We start from the raw sequence: 13476 nt of genomic DNA, 5'->3' as shown, positions 1-13476 counted from the left end.
TAAAAGAACAAACAGACAAAATTAAAAAAAAAAGTTTAATACATGATCATGTCTTTTAACTTAATTTCGAAATATTTTTTTTAACTTTATGCGTGAATAAGTAGATACTTAAATTTATATAGAATTGAATAAGTAAATTCTACTTGACGTCCTACGTGATCATTTGTGTCAGTGCAGGATTCAGAATTTTCATTTAGAAAATTCAAAAAAAAAAAAGTAATGCTTTTGAATATACAATATAATTTTTTACTGAGGGCATACTCTAGGTCCCGCCCTCCCCGGTTTGCGTCTTACGCTCTTATTGTATCATACCAGGTAGAATGTGTGTGATTACTTGATCATTTTTATACAAATTAAAGTATTTACTTGTACACGTTTAAAGCTAAAATATATAGATAAAATAAGACAGATAAATTAAAAGTTTTTTTTTTGGTTTGTTAATTTTATGATAGTTAAAATAAGACAGACAAATTAAAATAAGACAGACAAATTAAAACGTGAGAAAAAGAAAAATAATTTTTGACACTGTTCCTTATAATACCAACTCTCTCTCTCAACGGTTATATTCCTCTGACATATACCTCAACGGTCATATTCTTGTTCCTTTTCCACCGTCTGATTAAGATCGGACGGTGATAGATGGAGGTTCCTCTCTCCCCTTTCTCCAACATCATCTTTACCAAGCCATGATTTGTTTCCCTCTGGAAGTAAAAAACAAGAAGAGGGCTGTTTCAATCTTGATATATAAAATAACACAGTTGTATATGGGGTTTAACTTTTTTGGGTAGTGGGGCTTTGGGAAGTTACTTCTTTTTCTTCAGTTTTTCTCTGTGGTGATTATAATGATGATGATGATGACAGTTGATTTGTCTGTTTACATGCATGTTTGAGGGCTTAAGGGTCATTATCTTGGGGGGTTGGTGTAGATTTTGGTTTTAGTTTTAGCTAGGATTTTCTTGTGGGGGTTGTTTGAAATCTTGTTTGGTGAAATGGGTTGCATAAAGATTCAATTTTTAGGGTGTTGATTGGTGTAGATTTCAGCTAAGCTGGCATGGGATTGTTGAAAGTGTATTTTGCTGAAGTGGGTAGCTCAAAGTTTCAGTTTTTCTGCTGCATTTCTGGGAAAAAATGTGTTCAGAGTTTCTACATTCATGGTGTGAGTTCTTCTTCTTTCAATTCTTTGGGAAATCATATTTCTAGATAATGAGTTTTATTGTACTGTGAAAGTTTTGGAATCCGATGATCTTTTTTTGGTAGGTATTAAAATTGTTGATAATAGGAGATTCTTTCCAATTCTTTGATTCTTTCTATTTTGGTGTTTGTGTATTGTTGTTGATTCCATTCTTTGTTGCATATAGAAATATTATATATAGGACACACAGATATCACATTTTGTTTTTTTGGCATCGGATTCCAGTTTTTGTTTTTCTTGGAACTTCACACACACTCACATATAGACATTGTTCTGTTTCTCTTGGATCATCTATAGAAATTTAGCATTATCATATTGTATATTTCATAGTGAAAATATATACATATATAGAAAGATAAGAGAGACAGAGACATAGAGAAGAAAAGGGGTTGGGTGAGTTGGAGTTGAAAAGAAAAGAAAAAAATTGGAAGGGTGTGAAGAATGTTGGCTGGTTGTTCTTCTTCATTGTTGTCACCTAGGCATAGATTAAGGAGTGAAGCATCTGCACAGTTTCAAGCTTGTAATTTCCCTTCAATGAGCACACAAAGATTGGACTTGCCATGTAGTTTTGCCAGGAAAGATACCTCAAGGTCCCAGTCCATTAGTAGGCCAGTGGGACTTTCTGTTGAGAAGCCAATTGAAGCGAAGAACAGTACTTGCTCTCTCAAGCAGAACATTCGTCTACCGCCATCCTCGACAAGTGCTCAGACATCATATGTAGAAGGTAGGAGAGAAAGCAAAGATGAATTTTGGGAAAAAGGTAGGAGCTTGAAGAGGTATGCTGAGCAGGGATGTATTGATGATGAGAGCTGCATGAGCAGAGCTAAGAGGAAAAAAAGTAATAGGAAGTCAGGTGATTCTTCAGAAGATGGCTATGATCTGAGTTTGAGCCAATTGGGTGGTGGCGATTTCTGGTTACAATCAGGTTTCAATGCGGCGCGATCAGTTCCCCTAATTGCAGGCCTTCATCCACCTCAAGCAGCACCATTCTCCTTTTCTTGTTCCGGAGAGGAAGAGAGTGTATGTTATGTGCCAAATGAGGTGATATCACCACCTCTGCCTATGTCAAACAATCCTTGGATTGAATCTGTAGTGACTGAGATTACTAATTTTGGCGACAAGAATGTCTCAACAAGTCAAGATCTTGCCAGAGAGGCCTCAGTATCAAGTGCTTCTTTAGACAGTCATGGCTTGGTTCTTAGGCCTAATGAGAATCTCGGGGAGCATGAAGTAGGCAATGGTTCTAGGCTACCTAATCCAAATGACAGGGGTGAAGTTGTAACAGCACATAATGGGCATAATAACCACAGGGAGGATGATGCAGCTGAGCTGATCAGCTTACTTGTGAGTTGTGTTGAAGCAATTGGCTCAAGGAATGTTACTGGTGTTAATCAACTGATAGCTAGGCTAGGGCAGCTTGCCTCTCCAAGAGGGTCTCCAGTAAGTCGGCTAACTGCTTACTTCACCGAAGCTTTAGCTTTGCGTGTTGCGAGGATTTGGCCTCATATCTTTCACATTATACCCCCTCGGGACCTTGATCGTTTAGATGATGATAGCAGTACAGCATTGAGGCTGTTGAATCAGGTTAGTCCAATTCCAAAGTTCATCCATTTCACATCAAATGAGATTCTGCTTAGAGCTTTTGAAGGCAAGGACCGGGTTCACATTATTGATTTTGACATTAAGCAAGGGCTGCAGTGGCCTAGCCTGTTTCAGAGTTTGGCTTCTAGGCCCAACCCTCCTACTCATGTTAGAATTACTGGTATAGGAGAATCAAAGCAGGATCTTGTTGAAACAGGAGATAGACTTGCTGAGTTTGCTGAGGCGTTGAATCTGGCTTTCGAGTTCCATCCAGTTGTTGACAGGTTGGAAGATGTACGGCTATGGATGCTTCATGTAAAAGAGGGAGAAAGTGTTGCAGTGAATTGTGTGTTGCAGATGCATAGGCTTCTATATGATAGTTCTGGGGGGATCCTGAGAGACTTTTTGGGGCTGATTAGAAGCACAAATCCCACCATTATTCTGATGGCAGAGCAAGAAGCTGAGCACAATGAGCCTAGCTTGGAAGCAAGACTTGTCAACTCACTTAGATACTATGCTGCTGTATTTGATTCTATTGCTTTCGGTCTTCCATTAGACAGTCCTGCCAGGATTAAGATAGAGGAGTTGTTTGCTCGGGATATTAGAAATATCATTGCTTGTGAAGGACGAGATAGGACTGAAAGGCATGAATGCTTTGGGAAATGGCGGAAGTTGATGGAACAAGGGGGTTTCAGATGCACTGGGATTACAGAAAGGGAACTGCTTCAGAGTCAAATGCTGTTGAAGATGTACTCATGTGAAGACTACAGGGTCACAAAGCAGGGGAATGATGATGCTGCACTTACTCTGAGTTGGTTAGACCAGCCTCTATGCACAGTCTCCGCGTGGACACCCATTGATGCTGCTGGAAGTTCATCCTCTTATTATCAGCCAAGTTGATTGATTTTCTTTCGTCGGAACTCTTCATTCATTGATAGACAGACAAGCCGTTGTTCTTTTCGTACACAGGAAAAAAGGTTAACAAATTCTTTGTAGAGGTAGTGTCATTCTTTCATTCTTTATTGCAGATAGATTTGCCAATCTGGTAAGAAAAGAAAATCTTTTAGATAAAAATGCATAGGCGTCGGGGTTCATTTTGTTTGGGTACCTTTGATTTCATATTTGTATTCATTCTTTATTCTTCTTGTAAGCTAGGTATTCTTTCTTACTTCAGTATATTCAGTCAGTTTCATCAATGTATTCTTTCTTTGGTTGTAATGATTTGTCATTGTTTCTCATTCAATTGTAGCAAGAAGTTGTCCAGATATTGTTTTCAATGAAGTTATTTTTTCTAGAGTAATTTTCTCATGTCAGTCACAATTTTTTTGCCTTCCATTTATATTTGTATGTTCGGATCCCCTCTGTATCTTTGAGGGCAAGGAGAGTAAAACCCAAATGAAATATATTATATATATATTGCACATGGTCTTGTCTATAAACAACTACACAAACACAGAAGGAAAACATATACTAGTATCTACCACCACCACACAGTGCAAGGTTATTTTCTGGCCTTGGGAATCAGAAGCAGCGGTTCTTTCTTTTGTAGTGTTACTCCAAACTGTTCAGTCATGTCTAGCTCAACAGGACATTTTCCATGAGGAAGTTCCCAATCAAAGAAACGAACAAGTAAAGCAAGGACTAACGGAATTTCTATTGCAGCCATTGGCAGGGCTGGGCATATTCTTCGTCCTGCACCAAAGGGTAAGTACTCAAAGTCATTCCCTTTGAAATCCATATCAGAATTCAGAAACCTCTGTGGTCTAAACATGTCTGGTTCTTCCCATATCAAAGGATCCCTTGTGATAGCCCAGACGTTAACAAAGATTTGCGCGTCTTTAGGAATTGTGTAACTCATCACTTGGCATGTTTTGATAGCACGATGTGGAAGCAACAATGGTCCTGGAGGATGCAACCTAAGTGTTTCCTTTACACAGGCTTGGATATAGGACATCTGCAGCAATTGAGATTCTTTTAGGTAATCACTTTCACTGAGTTCTATCTCAAGCTCCTCTTGAACTTTCTTCATTGACTCTACGTTCTTTATCAGTTCTGCCATCGCCCACTCAATTGTTGAGGTAGTGGTGTCTGAACCAGCTAAGAGTAACTCCTTCACAGGGTTAAAAGGAAACTTGTTAAATACTACATCCCAATAGAAAACTCCCAACTTTCTCGAGTTAAAAAGAGAAGTGCTAAAGGTTCAATGCATCGGTAATATTAGTTGTATAACAACAGATATGCACAAGACTAACATGATTACTTTGATTTTCATTTTTCAAATACTAAGTACTTAGTTTATACCAGAAAATGAATTTTATAAATCAAATTCTGAGAGAAGGAGAGTAAAGAAACCATTAATAACTGGTGGATACTATCATTGGTGAAACCATTATCAAGGAGACCAAGAAATCTTGTTCTCCTACTGTTCCTTTTTTCTTCAAGAATCGGTTCCCAGTTGGAACAAAGCTTTGTCACTAAATCTATAGATTTTTTTTGCAGACCTTGAAGATCTAATTTACCTAAAACAGGATATAAATCAGATATATTTGGAGCAGAGAGCACTTCCACTATTCCCCTTACAAGACTTTTTATCTCGCCATCTTCTATTTCTTCCTCCAAATTAACCATATCCTTGGATATCAGAACATTACCCAGCATGTTCATCACAGTTGCAAAGACTAGCTCTCCAATATTCACCACTTGACCTTCTTTTGACCTCAAGAATTCTACCAATTCCATCACTTTTTTCTCCCTCAGACAAGCTTGAGACTCCAATACTTTTCCAGCGAAAAGCTCGGCTCTGCATAAAGTCCTCAAGTATCTCCATCCACTGTTACATTCAGATCTCCAGCCCAGTGATGTCTTGTCAAGATCTAACCCTTTTGATGGAGCAGCATTTGGAACATCTCTCCCTGACAGAATTCTATCATGGGTTTTGAGGATTTCTATAGCAGCAAGAGATGATGATCCAACAACTAACCATTTAGTTCCAAGCTTTAGGGACATAACAGGGCCATAAGTTTTTGCTAAATTTGTCAGAGTTATGTGAGGCATTTTTACCATTTGAAAAATACTACCTATGACTGGCCATGGTGTTGATCCTGGTGGAAGTTGTGTGGTTTTTGATGATCTGAAAATATTGAAGATGAAAAAAGTCAAGGCCAAGAGGAAAAGTGGAAGCAGGAACATAATTTCTAATTGCTGAGCCTGCAAATGAACAAGTTTTTTTTTCTTCTTTCAAATCTTATATATTTTAGTGTAGAAGTTTCTACTAGATTTATTGAAGTAACTTCATAAGCTAGATCCTGTAGTAAATAGTACTTATCTATTTGTGGAGAAAGTCATTTTGTAATTGTATTATTGTGAACTGAAAGTGATTTATTCTAGATTGATGTAGGGGAAAATATTTAAGGTGTCAATTTTTCTATCTGTTTGTCATGAAACAGAAATCTTACTAACGACTATAGTAGGTTGATTGGAGCATTTCATTTTTTATATAGGTGAACTTTCAATCTTTATTTCTTTATTTTTTTTCAAAAAATTAACAGGTTCAAACATCTCTTGTACAATAAGTAGACAATCATTATCTGGGTTTTTGTGATGCTCATGACATCCTTCTAGCTATTACCTGTTCTGCCTAAAATGTTATGCCACTACTTTAGCACATCCATCTCAGCATCTGTATCTTTGTGATAATCATCTTGTGAATACTGTTCCATTCTCATCAATGGTAAGGAGAGTACACCCAAGTGAAACATTTTTACTTGGAAATCATGCAACTTGACACATGATCTTGTCTTAATAGGACTATAACTTGTCTCTTATCACCAAAAGAACTTCTGTTTATGATTACACGATATTACAGGAGGACAAGAAATACTTGTATCTAATGCACAGGGATAACACAAAAGGGAACTGTTGAAGATGTATTCATGTGAGGACTACAGGATCACAAAGCAGAGGACGACAGTGCTGCACACAGTCCCCGTTTAAGCACCCCTTGATGCTGATGGAAGTTCATCCTCTTATTATCAGCCAAGTTTATTGATTGTTCTTTTGACAAAGCTCTTCATTTAGTCATAGACACACAACTGTTGTTCATTCTGTACAGAGGGAAAAGGTAAACAAATTCTTTGTAGGTTGTCATTCTATCGTTCTTTAATGCAGATAGACTTTCCAACGGATAACACAGATAAGAGATACTGATTGTATATCTCAATGGTCATTTTCTGGGCTTGGGAATCAGAAGCAGCGGTTCTTTCTTTTGCAGTGTTACTCCAAACTTTTCAGTCATGTCTAGCTCAGTGGGACGTTCTCTGTGAGGAAGCTCCCAATCAAAGAAATGAACAAGCGAAGCAAGGACTAAGGGAATTATTATTGCAGCCATTGGCAGGCCTGGGCATATTCTCCTTCCTGCACCAAAGGGTAAGAACTCAAAGTCATTCCCTTTGAAGTCCATATCGGAACTCAGAAACCTCTGTGGTCTAAACATCTCTGGATCTTCCCATATCAAAGGATCCCTCATGATAGCCCAGACATTAACCAAGATTTGAGCGTCTTTAGGAATTGTGTGATTCATCACTTGGCAGGTTTCGATAGCACGATGTGGAAGCAGAAATGGTGCTGGAGGATGCAACCTAAGTGTTTCCTTCACACAGGCTTGGACATAGGACATCTGCAGCAATTGAGATTCTTTTGGGTAATCACTTTCACTGAGTTCTATCTCGAGCTCCTCTTGAACTTTCTTCATTGTCTCTACATTTTTTATCAGTTCTGCCATCGCCCACTCAATTGTTGAGGTACTGGTGTCTGAACCAGCAGAGACTAACTCCTTCACATGGTTAGAAGAAATACTTGTCATACACTACATCTGAATAAAGAACTCCAACTTTCTTAAATATATGAACTTTAAAAAGAGAAGTACTAAGGAGGCTAAATGCTTCGGTATTAGTTGTATAACAGCATATATGCACAAAGACTAACATGATTACTTTGATTTTCATTTTTCAGATACTGCTATAAAGACTAACTTAGTTTATACCAGAAATTGAATCTCAGAAAGCAAATTCGAGAGAAGGAGAGCGAACAAACCACAAATAACTGGTGGATACAATCATTGGTAAGACCATTATCAAGGAGAGCTTCCAAGAAATCATGTTGGCTAGAAGAACCACTCTCTTTATTTTTCCTTCTTTCTTCAAGAATCAGTTCCCAGTTAGAACGAATCTCTGTCATTACATATCTAGCTCTTTTTCGCAGACCTTGAAGATCTAATTTACCTAATACTGGATAAAAATCAGATACATTTGGAGCTGAGATTGCTTCCACTAATCCCCTTATTAGATTTCTAATCCCACCATCTTCTATTTCTTTCTCCAAATTAACCATATCTTTAGATATCAGAACATTACTCAACATGTTCAAAACAGTTGCAAAGACTAGCTCTCCAATATTCACCACTTGACCTTCTTTTGACCTCAAGAATTCTACCAATTCCATCACTTTTTTCTCCCTCAAATAAGCTTGAGACTCCAATACTTTGCCTGAGAACAGCTCAGCTCTGCATAAAGTCCTCAAGTATCTCCATTCATTGTGACACTCAGAAGTCCAGCCCATTGATATCTTGTCAAGATCTGATCTTTTTGCTGGAACAGCATTTGGAACATGTCTCCCTGACAGAATTCTATCATGGGTTTTGAGGATTTCTATAGCAGTAGAAGTTGATGATCCAACAACTAGACATTGACTTCCAAGCCTCAGGGACATGAGAGGGCCATATATTTTTGCAAAATTTGTCAGAGTTATATGAGGCATTTTTCCCATATGAAAAATGTTTCCTATGACTGGCCATGGTGTTGGTCCTGGTGGAAGTTGTGTGATTTCGGATGATCTGAGAACTTTGAAGTAGAAAAAAGTTAAGGGTAAAAGGAAAAATGGAAGCAGGAAAAGAATTTCAAATGGCAGAGCCATGGCCTACTAATTAACAAGTTTATTTTTTCTTAGACATATATTTACTGGATTTGTTTGAGTAACCTCATTAGCTAGATAATGAAGTTATAAATAGTTATCTATTAGTTGTGAGGCAGGCATTCTTTGACTAATTTGTATTCTTGTGAATTGAAAGTGACTGATTCCAGATAAGTGTGATAGAAGATATTTTAGTAATCATTTCTCTATATTTCCTTTTAATATACGTGACTACATAGGCAACTATATTATTCATTTTTGAGATATTCATAACATGCTTAAAGTTATTACATATTGTGCCTATAATGCTACTCCACTATTTTAGCACATTTTTATATTTAACATCCACATCTCTACAACAATCAACTTGTACCATTGTCATGAGAGGGCAAGCAGAGTAGATCTAAGTGAAACGTTTTCACTTGAAAATTTATGCACCAACACATGATCTCATCTTAATAGTTAAATATAACTTGCTTTGTCTTCTCCTCCTTTCTTTTGAAGTTCAATATGGAAAATCATATTCTTACCCTATCTAAAGCGAGGCAACACTATTCACTTGATGTACAAGACTTCTGTTCATGACGCATACAAGATTACATAGATAAGTTCTACATTTCAGAAAGATGGATATAATGTTATTACAGAGGACAGCATCCATTATTTCGATTCAGCTGGTGCAAATTGACGATACATCTAAAACTTAAAAACTGATTGTTCACTTCTACAGGAAAAATCTAAATAAGATCAACTGTGTATTTCTGATAGCCAGTTTGCTCCTAAATGAATCTTCAGCCTCAGAATGACACAATCAGGTACGACAAGAGCTTCATAGAAGACGATACCTTAAACTGTACGTACAAATAAATTGTGTTACTTCTCATGAAAGTGATCTCCATGAGCAAATGCATATGATCCTGTGAAGCTCCCCATAGAAGTGAACATGCAACAAACCCTTTTTTGAGTATTTGAGCCTAGTTATTGGCGGTCTTATCTAGTACAGGTAAACAATTGAATAAGATCTCAGCTGCATGGTCCAATTCTTGCTCGGTGATGGTCAATGGTGGTACAAGCCTCACAACATTTCCTTTCCCTGCTGTCAGTACAAGAAGGCCAGATTGTTGACATGCTTCAACCAGCGGAGATGCTGGTACATCAAGGTCGATCCCAATAATAAGCCCCACACCTCGTACATCTCTCACATGTGAGTTCCCTCCTAATTTCTTAACCAGCAATTCCTTGAAATCTTGACCTTTCTTTGCGACACTGGCAAGGAAACCTGGTCCGGAGATCTTGTCCAGCACAGCAACTGCAGCGTTGCAAACAAGGGGACCACCAGCAAAGGTGCTACCATGATCCCCATAATTGATGGCAGCAGCAACTCTTTCAGTTACCAACACTGCCCCAATAGGTAGACCTCCTGCAAGAGGCTTTGCAAGAGTCATTATATCTGGGTATATGCCATAAGCTTCATGCGCCCAAAGATGACCAGTTCTTCCTAGGCCGCATTGAACCTAATAAAAGAAAATACAAGTAAAAGCTTCAGTATAGTATCGACCGTTGATTCATTCCATCCAATTGAAATCCAGAATGATCACTATCACAGTTGGAAGGAGAAAGCGTTAACAACCCAAGAAGCTGTCACATGTATAATTTCTAAACTTTATTTTACAAGTAGATGGTGTTCATATTTCATCAATTAGCTATTTATCTACACAAAATATATAAACCAATCTTAGGCAATATATTGCTCTTAGTGGATGAACAACCTTAGTCCTATCTGCCAGCTTATGGTGAATTGAGTATACATAAAACAACAAGAGCAGTAAGCTTTTTCCTTATGATGTAATTGGAAACCACTATTCATCATTGAAATAATGTTAACCAGTACAATCCCTGCATAACTTATTTCTCAACCAAATGACCCAAGTACAAAATGCTGATTTTTTCTATCCATTTCACTATGCAAGCTAACATTTTCATATGTTTTCTTTTGATGAATCCTAGAGAAATTACCTTATGAAAATAATACAATGTATTACTTTACAAAGACATGCGCTACTGGTCAAGGTAACTGCTTGTATGTTATTGTAATTTTCATCAATACAAGGGTTTGTTATACATGTCAGATGAGACATAAGCTTAATGTACTAAAGTGGTAGCAATGTAATCTGTAAAGTTTCTTACCTCATCAAAGACAAGGAGAGAACCTGCACTATCACAGGCAGTCCTCAGTGCTTGTAAAAATTCTTGTGTTGCACTATATATACCACCTTCACCTTGGATTGGTTCGACAAATACAGCAGCTATTTTACCACTCTGAATTAATTCTTTTGCTGCTTGAACATTACCATACTCCAGGAAAGTAACTCCTGGCATTATAGGTTCAAAAGGTGACCTGTAATATTCTTTGCTTGTCAAAGCAACGGCACCCATGGTCCTTCCATGGAAGCAATTGGAGAAGGCAATGAACTCCACAGGAGGCTGCTTCTCATCGGGATGAGAAAATCTCTGAAACTTCCTTGCAAATTTAATTGCAGCTTCATTTGCTTCTGTTCCAGAATTCGACAAAAAAACACGGTCTGCAAAAGAATTAGCAACCAGGCGTTTTGCAAGCTCCAGCTGTACGAAATAATAGAACACTATGTTACTGTTATATTAAAAGATCCTTTTCCAAATGGAGGAGAAAAGATGCCCCTTGAAGCCATAATAATTAATCATATACAAAGTTACAGTTAACAAGGTAACTAAGTTGATATATCAAATTATAGACATAGAAGAACAAACATGTTCAGGAACGCTTTACAAAATAAGACCAGAGGCGAAGCAAAAATTTTGAGTTTACGGATTCTGCATTCTAAAAAATGTAACTTACAGCCTTACACTGGGTTTTTGATAAATTAAATTTACACACATAAATATATATAGTAAATTTTCATAAGACAAATAGTACAAGGTTTTGACTAAAGCTACCCCGTTCTGTGAACCCATAAATTCTTCTAAAGCTCAGCTCCTGAATAAGACCCTCTAGCCAACATCTCCCCCCCCAAAAAAATCCAGAAACAAAGAAACTTACACACTGCTAGTAAGTTCCAATTACCGCTTCATACCATCCACAATATGATACTGCTATTTGCTTTTCGTTTCAACCCAGAACCATTAACACTTCTATTCAAAGACTACACATTCTAACAAGAGCTAGAAAACTTGAACATTAAATAGAATCGAGTAATGTCCCCTGTCCTCATTCTGACTACATAAGAGACCAAAACAACAAGTACCAAAGAGTGTAGCCTAGTGGCTAATGAAGTGAGTTAAGCATCACAAGGTCTAAGGTTAAATCCCGACAAAAAACACAAAGCAATTTCTTTCCATCTGTTCTAGCCTTGGGGGACAGAGTTATCCAATACCACTATGTTGCACAGGCTCTCCTAAAATGTTGCTGCACCCATGTCGGATCCTTCAAAAATGCACTACTTTTGGAGGATCCAACGCGACCCATTGGCATCTTTTGAAGAGACAGAGCAACATAGGCCGCACACATACCTGTTGCTGGTGGGAGGTGACAAGTATCCCGTAGAATTAGTCTCATGCTTTCCTACATGATCATTCATATCCATCCCACTCTATTCTATCACGTTTTCTTCCAAAAATACCAGTAAAAAGCTGAAAAAACTCTTTTTTTAATCCCTATTCACTATAAAACTCCCAAAAAAGAGAGAATAAAACTTGTATTATCACTAAAGAAACTATTTTTTGAAAATCCCCTTTTTAAATCCCTGTGCACAATGATTCCCAAATGAAATTTATAATAAACAGATACTCTACAAAATAAGAGCTGACCTGAGGGAGAGTATAGTAAAGATTGCTGACATGAGTTAAGACATTAGCTTGTTCAGTAACTGCCCTAATCCAATCAGAATCACCATGTCCAAGTGCATTCACAGCTATACCAGAGGTCAAATCCAAATACTCTCGCCCTTCAATATCGTACAATTTACACCCTTTGCCACTCGACAAAACCAATGGAGCCCTAGCATATGTACCCACAAAAACCTTGTTAGATTCATCCATCACCTCTTTGCTCAAATCCGGTGCCTGCACTTCCACATTAAGGCTAGCGGCAATTCTAACTCCGCCGCCGCCGCCGCCGCTGCCATACCTAACATTGTTGAATAAACGGCGGAGATGGGTAGAACCCGAAACCGATGAAAAGGAGTTGGTGAGGAAAAAGGTTGATGAAGAGCTCATTGCTGAGGAAGAACAACTTTTTAGGCCAATAATAGAGAGGATATCACTAATAAAAAAGTTATGCTAAATTTTATTTACTTTGAACTTTAGGGTATTTGTATGTAAAAATAAAATAAAAATCAATCATTTCTATTGTATTTTAACTTTAATATATTTCGTACATATAACTTTAAATTCTATGAAGCTAAATTTTGTAAAGTGATTGTTTGTAATAGAATTATCGAAAAGGAAGATGGATGTGTAGTAGATATTCTATGCGAGAGAGAAAATTAAGAACGAAGATATTCGAGATAATATGAGAGTGATTTTTTTAGTAGAAAAAAAAAATTGAAGGATAAAATGATTTAAGTTTGTAAAAAAATAGATGTCCAGATGCGAGAAGACATAAAAGGTTGGTTATGATAGGTATGAGAAGAGATCGAGATCAGAGGTAAGTTGTAAAAGTATTGAAAAGGATGATTAAACAGAATTTGAATATCATGCAA

At 37.4% G+C, this 13476-nt stretch overlaps 4 protein-coding genes across 4 annotated transcripts; 1 reads left to right on the top strand and 3 right to left on the bottom strand.

Annotated features, from left to right (window-relative positions):
• The first annotated feature begins 568 nt into the window (after window positions 1–568).
• On the top strand, window positions 569–4073 carry LOC101244695 (scarecrow-like protein 28). Its single transcript, XM_004245597.5, has one exon. The coding sequence runs from the start codon at window positions 1634–1636 to the stop codon at window positions 3671–3673; it is 2040 nt and encodes a 679-aa protein (XP_004245645.1). The 5' UTR covers window positions 569–1633; the 3' UTR covers window positions 3674–4073.
• An 85-nt stretch (window positions 4074–4158) lies between these two features.
• CYP80E6 (cytochrome P450 80E6) lies at window positions 4159–6221 on the bottom strand. Its single transcript, XM_004245599.5, has 2 exons — window positions 5126–6221; window positions 4159–4883 (listed from the first exon to the last, which is right to left on the bottom strand). The coding sequence occupies exons 1-2, from the start codon at window positions 5960–5962 to the stop codon at window positions 4275–4277; spliced, it is 1446 nt and encodes a 481-aa protein (XP_004245647.1). The 5' UTR covers window positions 5963–6221; the 3' UTR covers window positions 4159–4274.
• Window positions 6222–6566: 345 nt separating this feature from the next.
• LOC138337025 (probable (S)-N-methylcoclaurine 3'-hydroxylase isozyme 2) lies at window positions 6567–9026 on the bottom strand. Its single transcript, XM_004245598.5, has 2 exons — window positions 7865–9026; window positions 6567–7604 (listed from the first exon to the last, which is right to left on the bottom strand). The coding sequence occupies exons 1-2, from the start codon at window positions 8741–8743 to the stop codon at window positions 6996–6998; spliced, it is 1488 nt and encodes a 495-aa protein (XP_004245646.2). The 5' UTR covers window positions 8744–9026; the 3' UTR covers window positions 6567–6995.
• Window positions 9027–9714: 688 nt separating this feature from the next.
• Window positions 9715–13056, bottom strand: NAOAT (N2-acetylornithine aminotransferase). The gene is made up of 3 exons (NM_001329230.1): window positions 12584–13056; window positions 10928–11362; window positions 9715–10254 (listed from the first exon to the last, which is right to left on the bottom strand). Exons 1-3 carry the CDS (start codon window positions 12989–12991, stop codon window positions 9715–9717), a joined length of 1383 nt encoding a protein of 460 aa, NP_001316159.1. The 5' UTR covers window positions 12992–13056.
• Window positions 13057–13476: the final 420 nt, after the last annotated feature.

The sequence above is a fragment of the Solanum lycopersicum genome, chromosome 8 (genome assembly GCF_036512215.1).
Source record: "Solanum lycopersicum chromosome 8, SLM_r2.1".
In the NCBI taxonomy this organism is placed as follows: Eukaryota; Viridiplantae; Streptophyta; class Magnoliopsida; order Solanales; family Solanaceae; genus Solanum; species Solanum lycopersicum.
Note: the sequence above shows the minus strand (reverse complement) of the source record. Positions and strands in the feature narration are given on the sequence as shown.

Excerpts from the sequence above, each read along its gene's own strand:
- LOC101244695 (XM_004245597.5), top strand. The coding sequence starts at position 1,634 with ATGTTGGCTGGTTGTTCTTCTTCATTGTTGTCACCTAGGCATAGATTA.
- CYP80E6 (XM_004245599.5), bottom strand. The coding sequence starts at position 5,962 with ATGTTCCTGCTTCCACTTTTCCTCTTGGCCTTGACTTTTTTCATCTTC. Across the intron at positions 4,884-5,125 it reads GTATCCACCAGTTATTAATG|GAGTTACTCTTAGCTGGTTC; the intron begins GTTTCTTTACTC and ends AACCCTGTGAAG.
- LOC138337025 (XM_004245598.5), bottom strand. The coding sequence starts at position 8,743 with ATGGCTCTGCCATTTGAAATTCTTTTCCTGCTTCCATTTTTCCTTTTA. Across the intron at positions 7,605-7,864 it reads GTATCCACCAGTTATTTGTG|GAGTTAGTCTCTGCTGGTTC; the intron begins GTTTGTTCGCTC and ends AACCATGTGAAG.
- NAOAT (NM_001329230.1), bottom strand. The coding sequence starts at position 12,991 with ATGAGCTCTTCATCAACCTTTTTCCTCACCAACTCCTTTTCATCGGTT. Across the intron at positions 11,363-12,583 it reads TTTACTATACTCTCCCTCAG|CTGGAGCTTGCAAAACGCCT; the intron begins GTCAGCTCTTAT and ends TATTTCGTACAG. Across the intron at positions 10,255-10,927 it reads CTCTCCTTGTCTTTGATGAG|GTTCAATGCGGCCTAGGAAG; the intron begins GTAAGAAACTTT and ends TTCTTTTATTAG.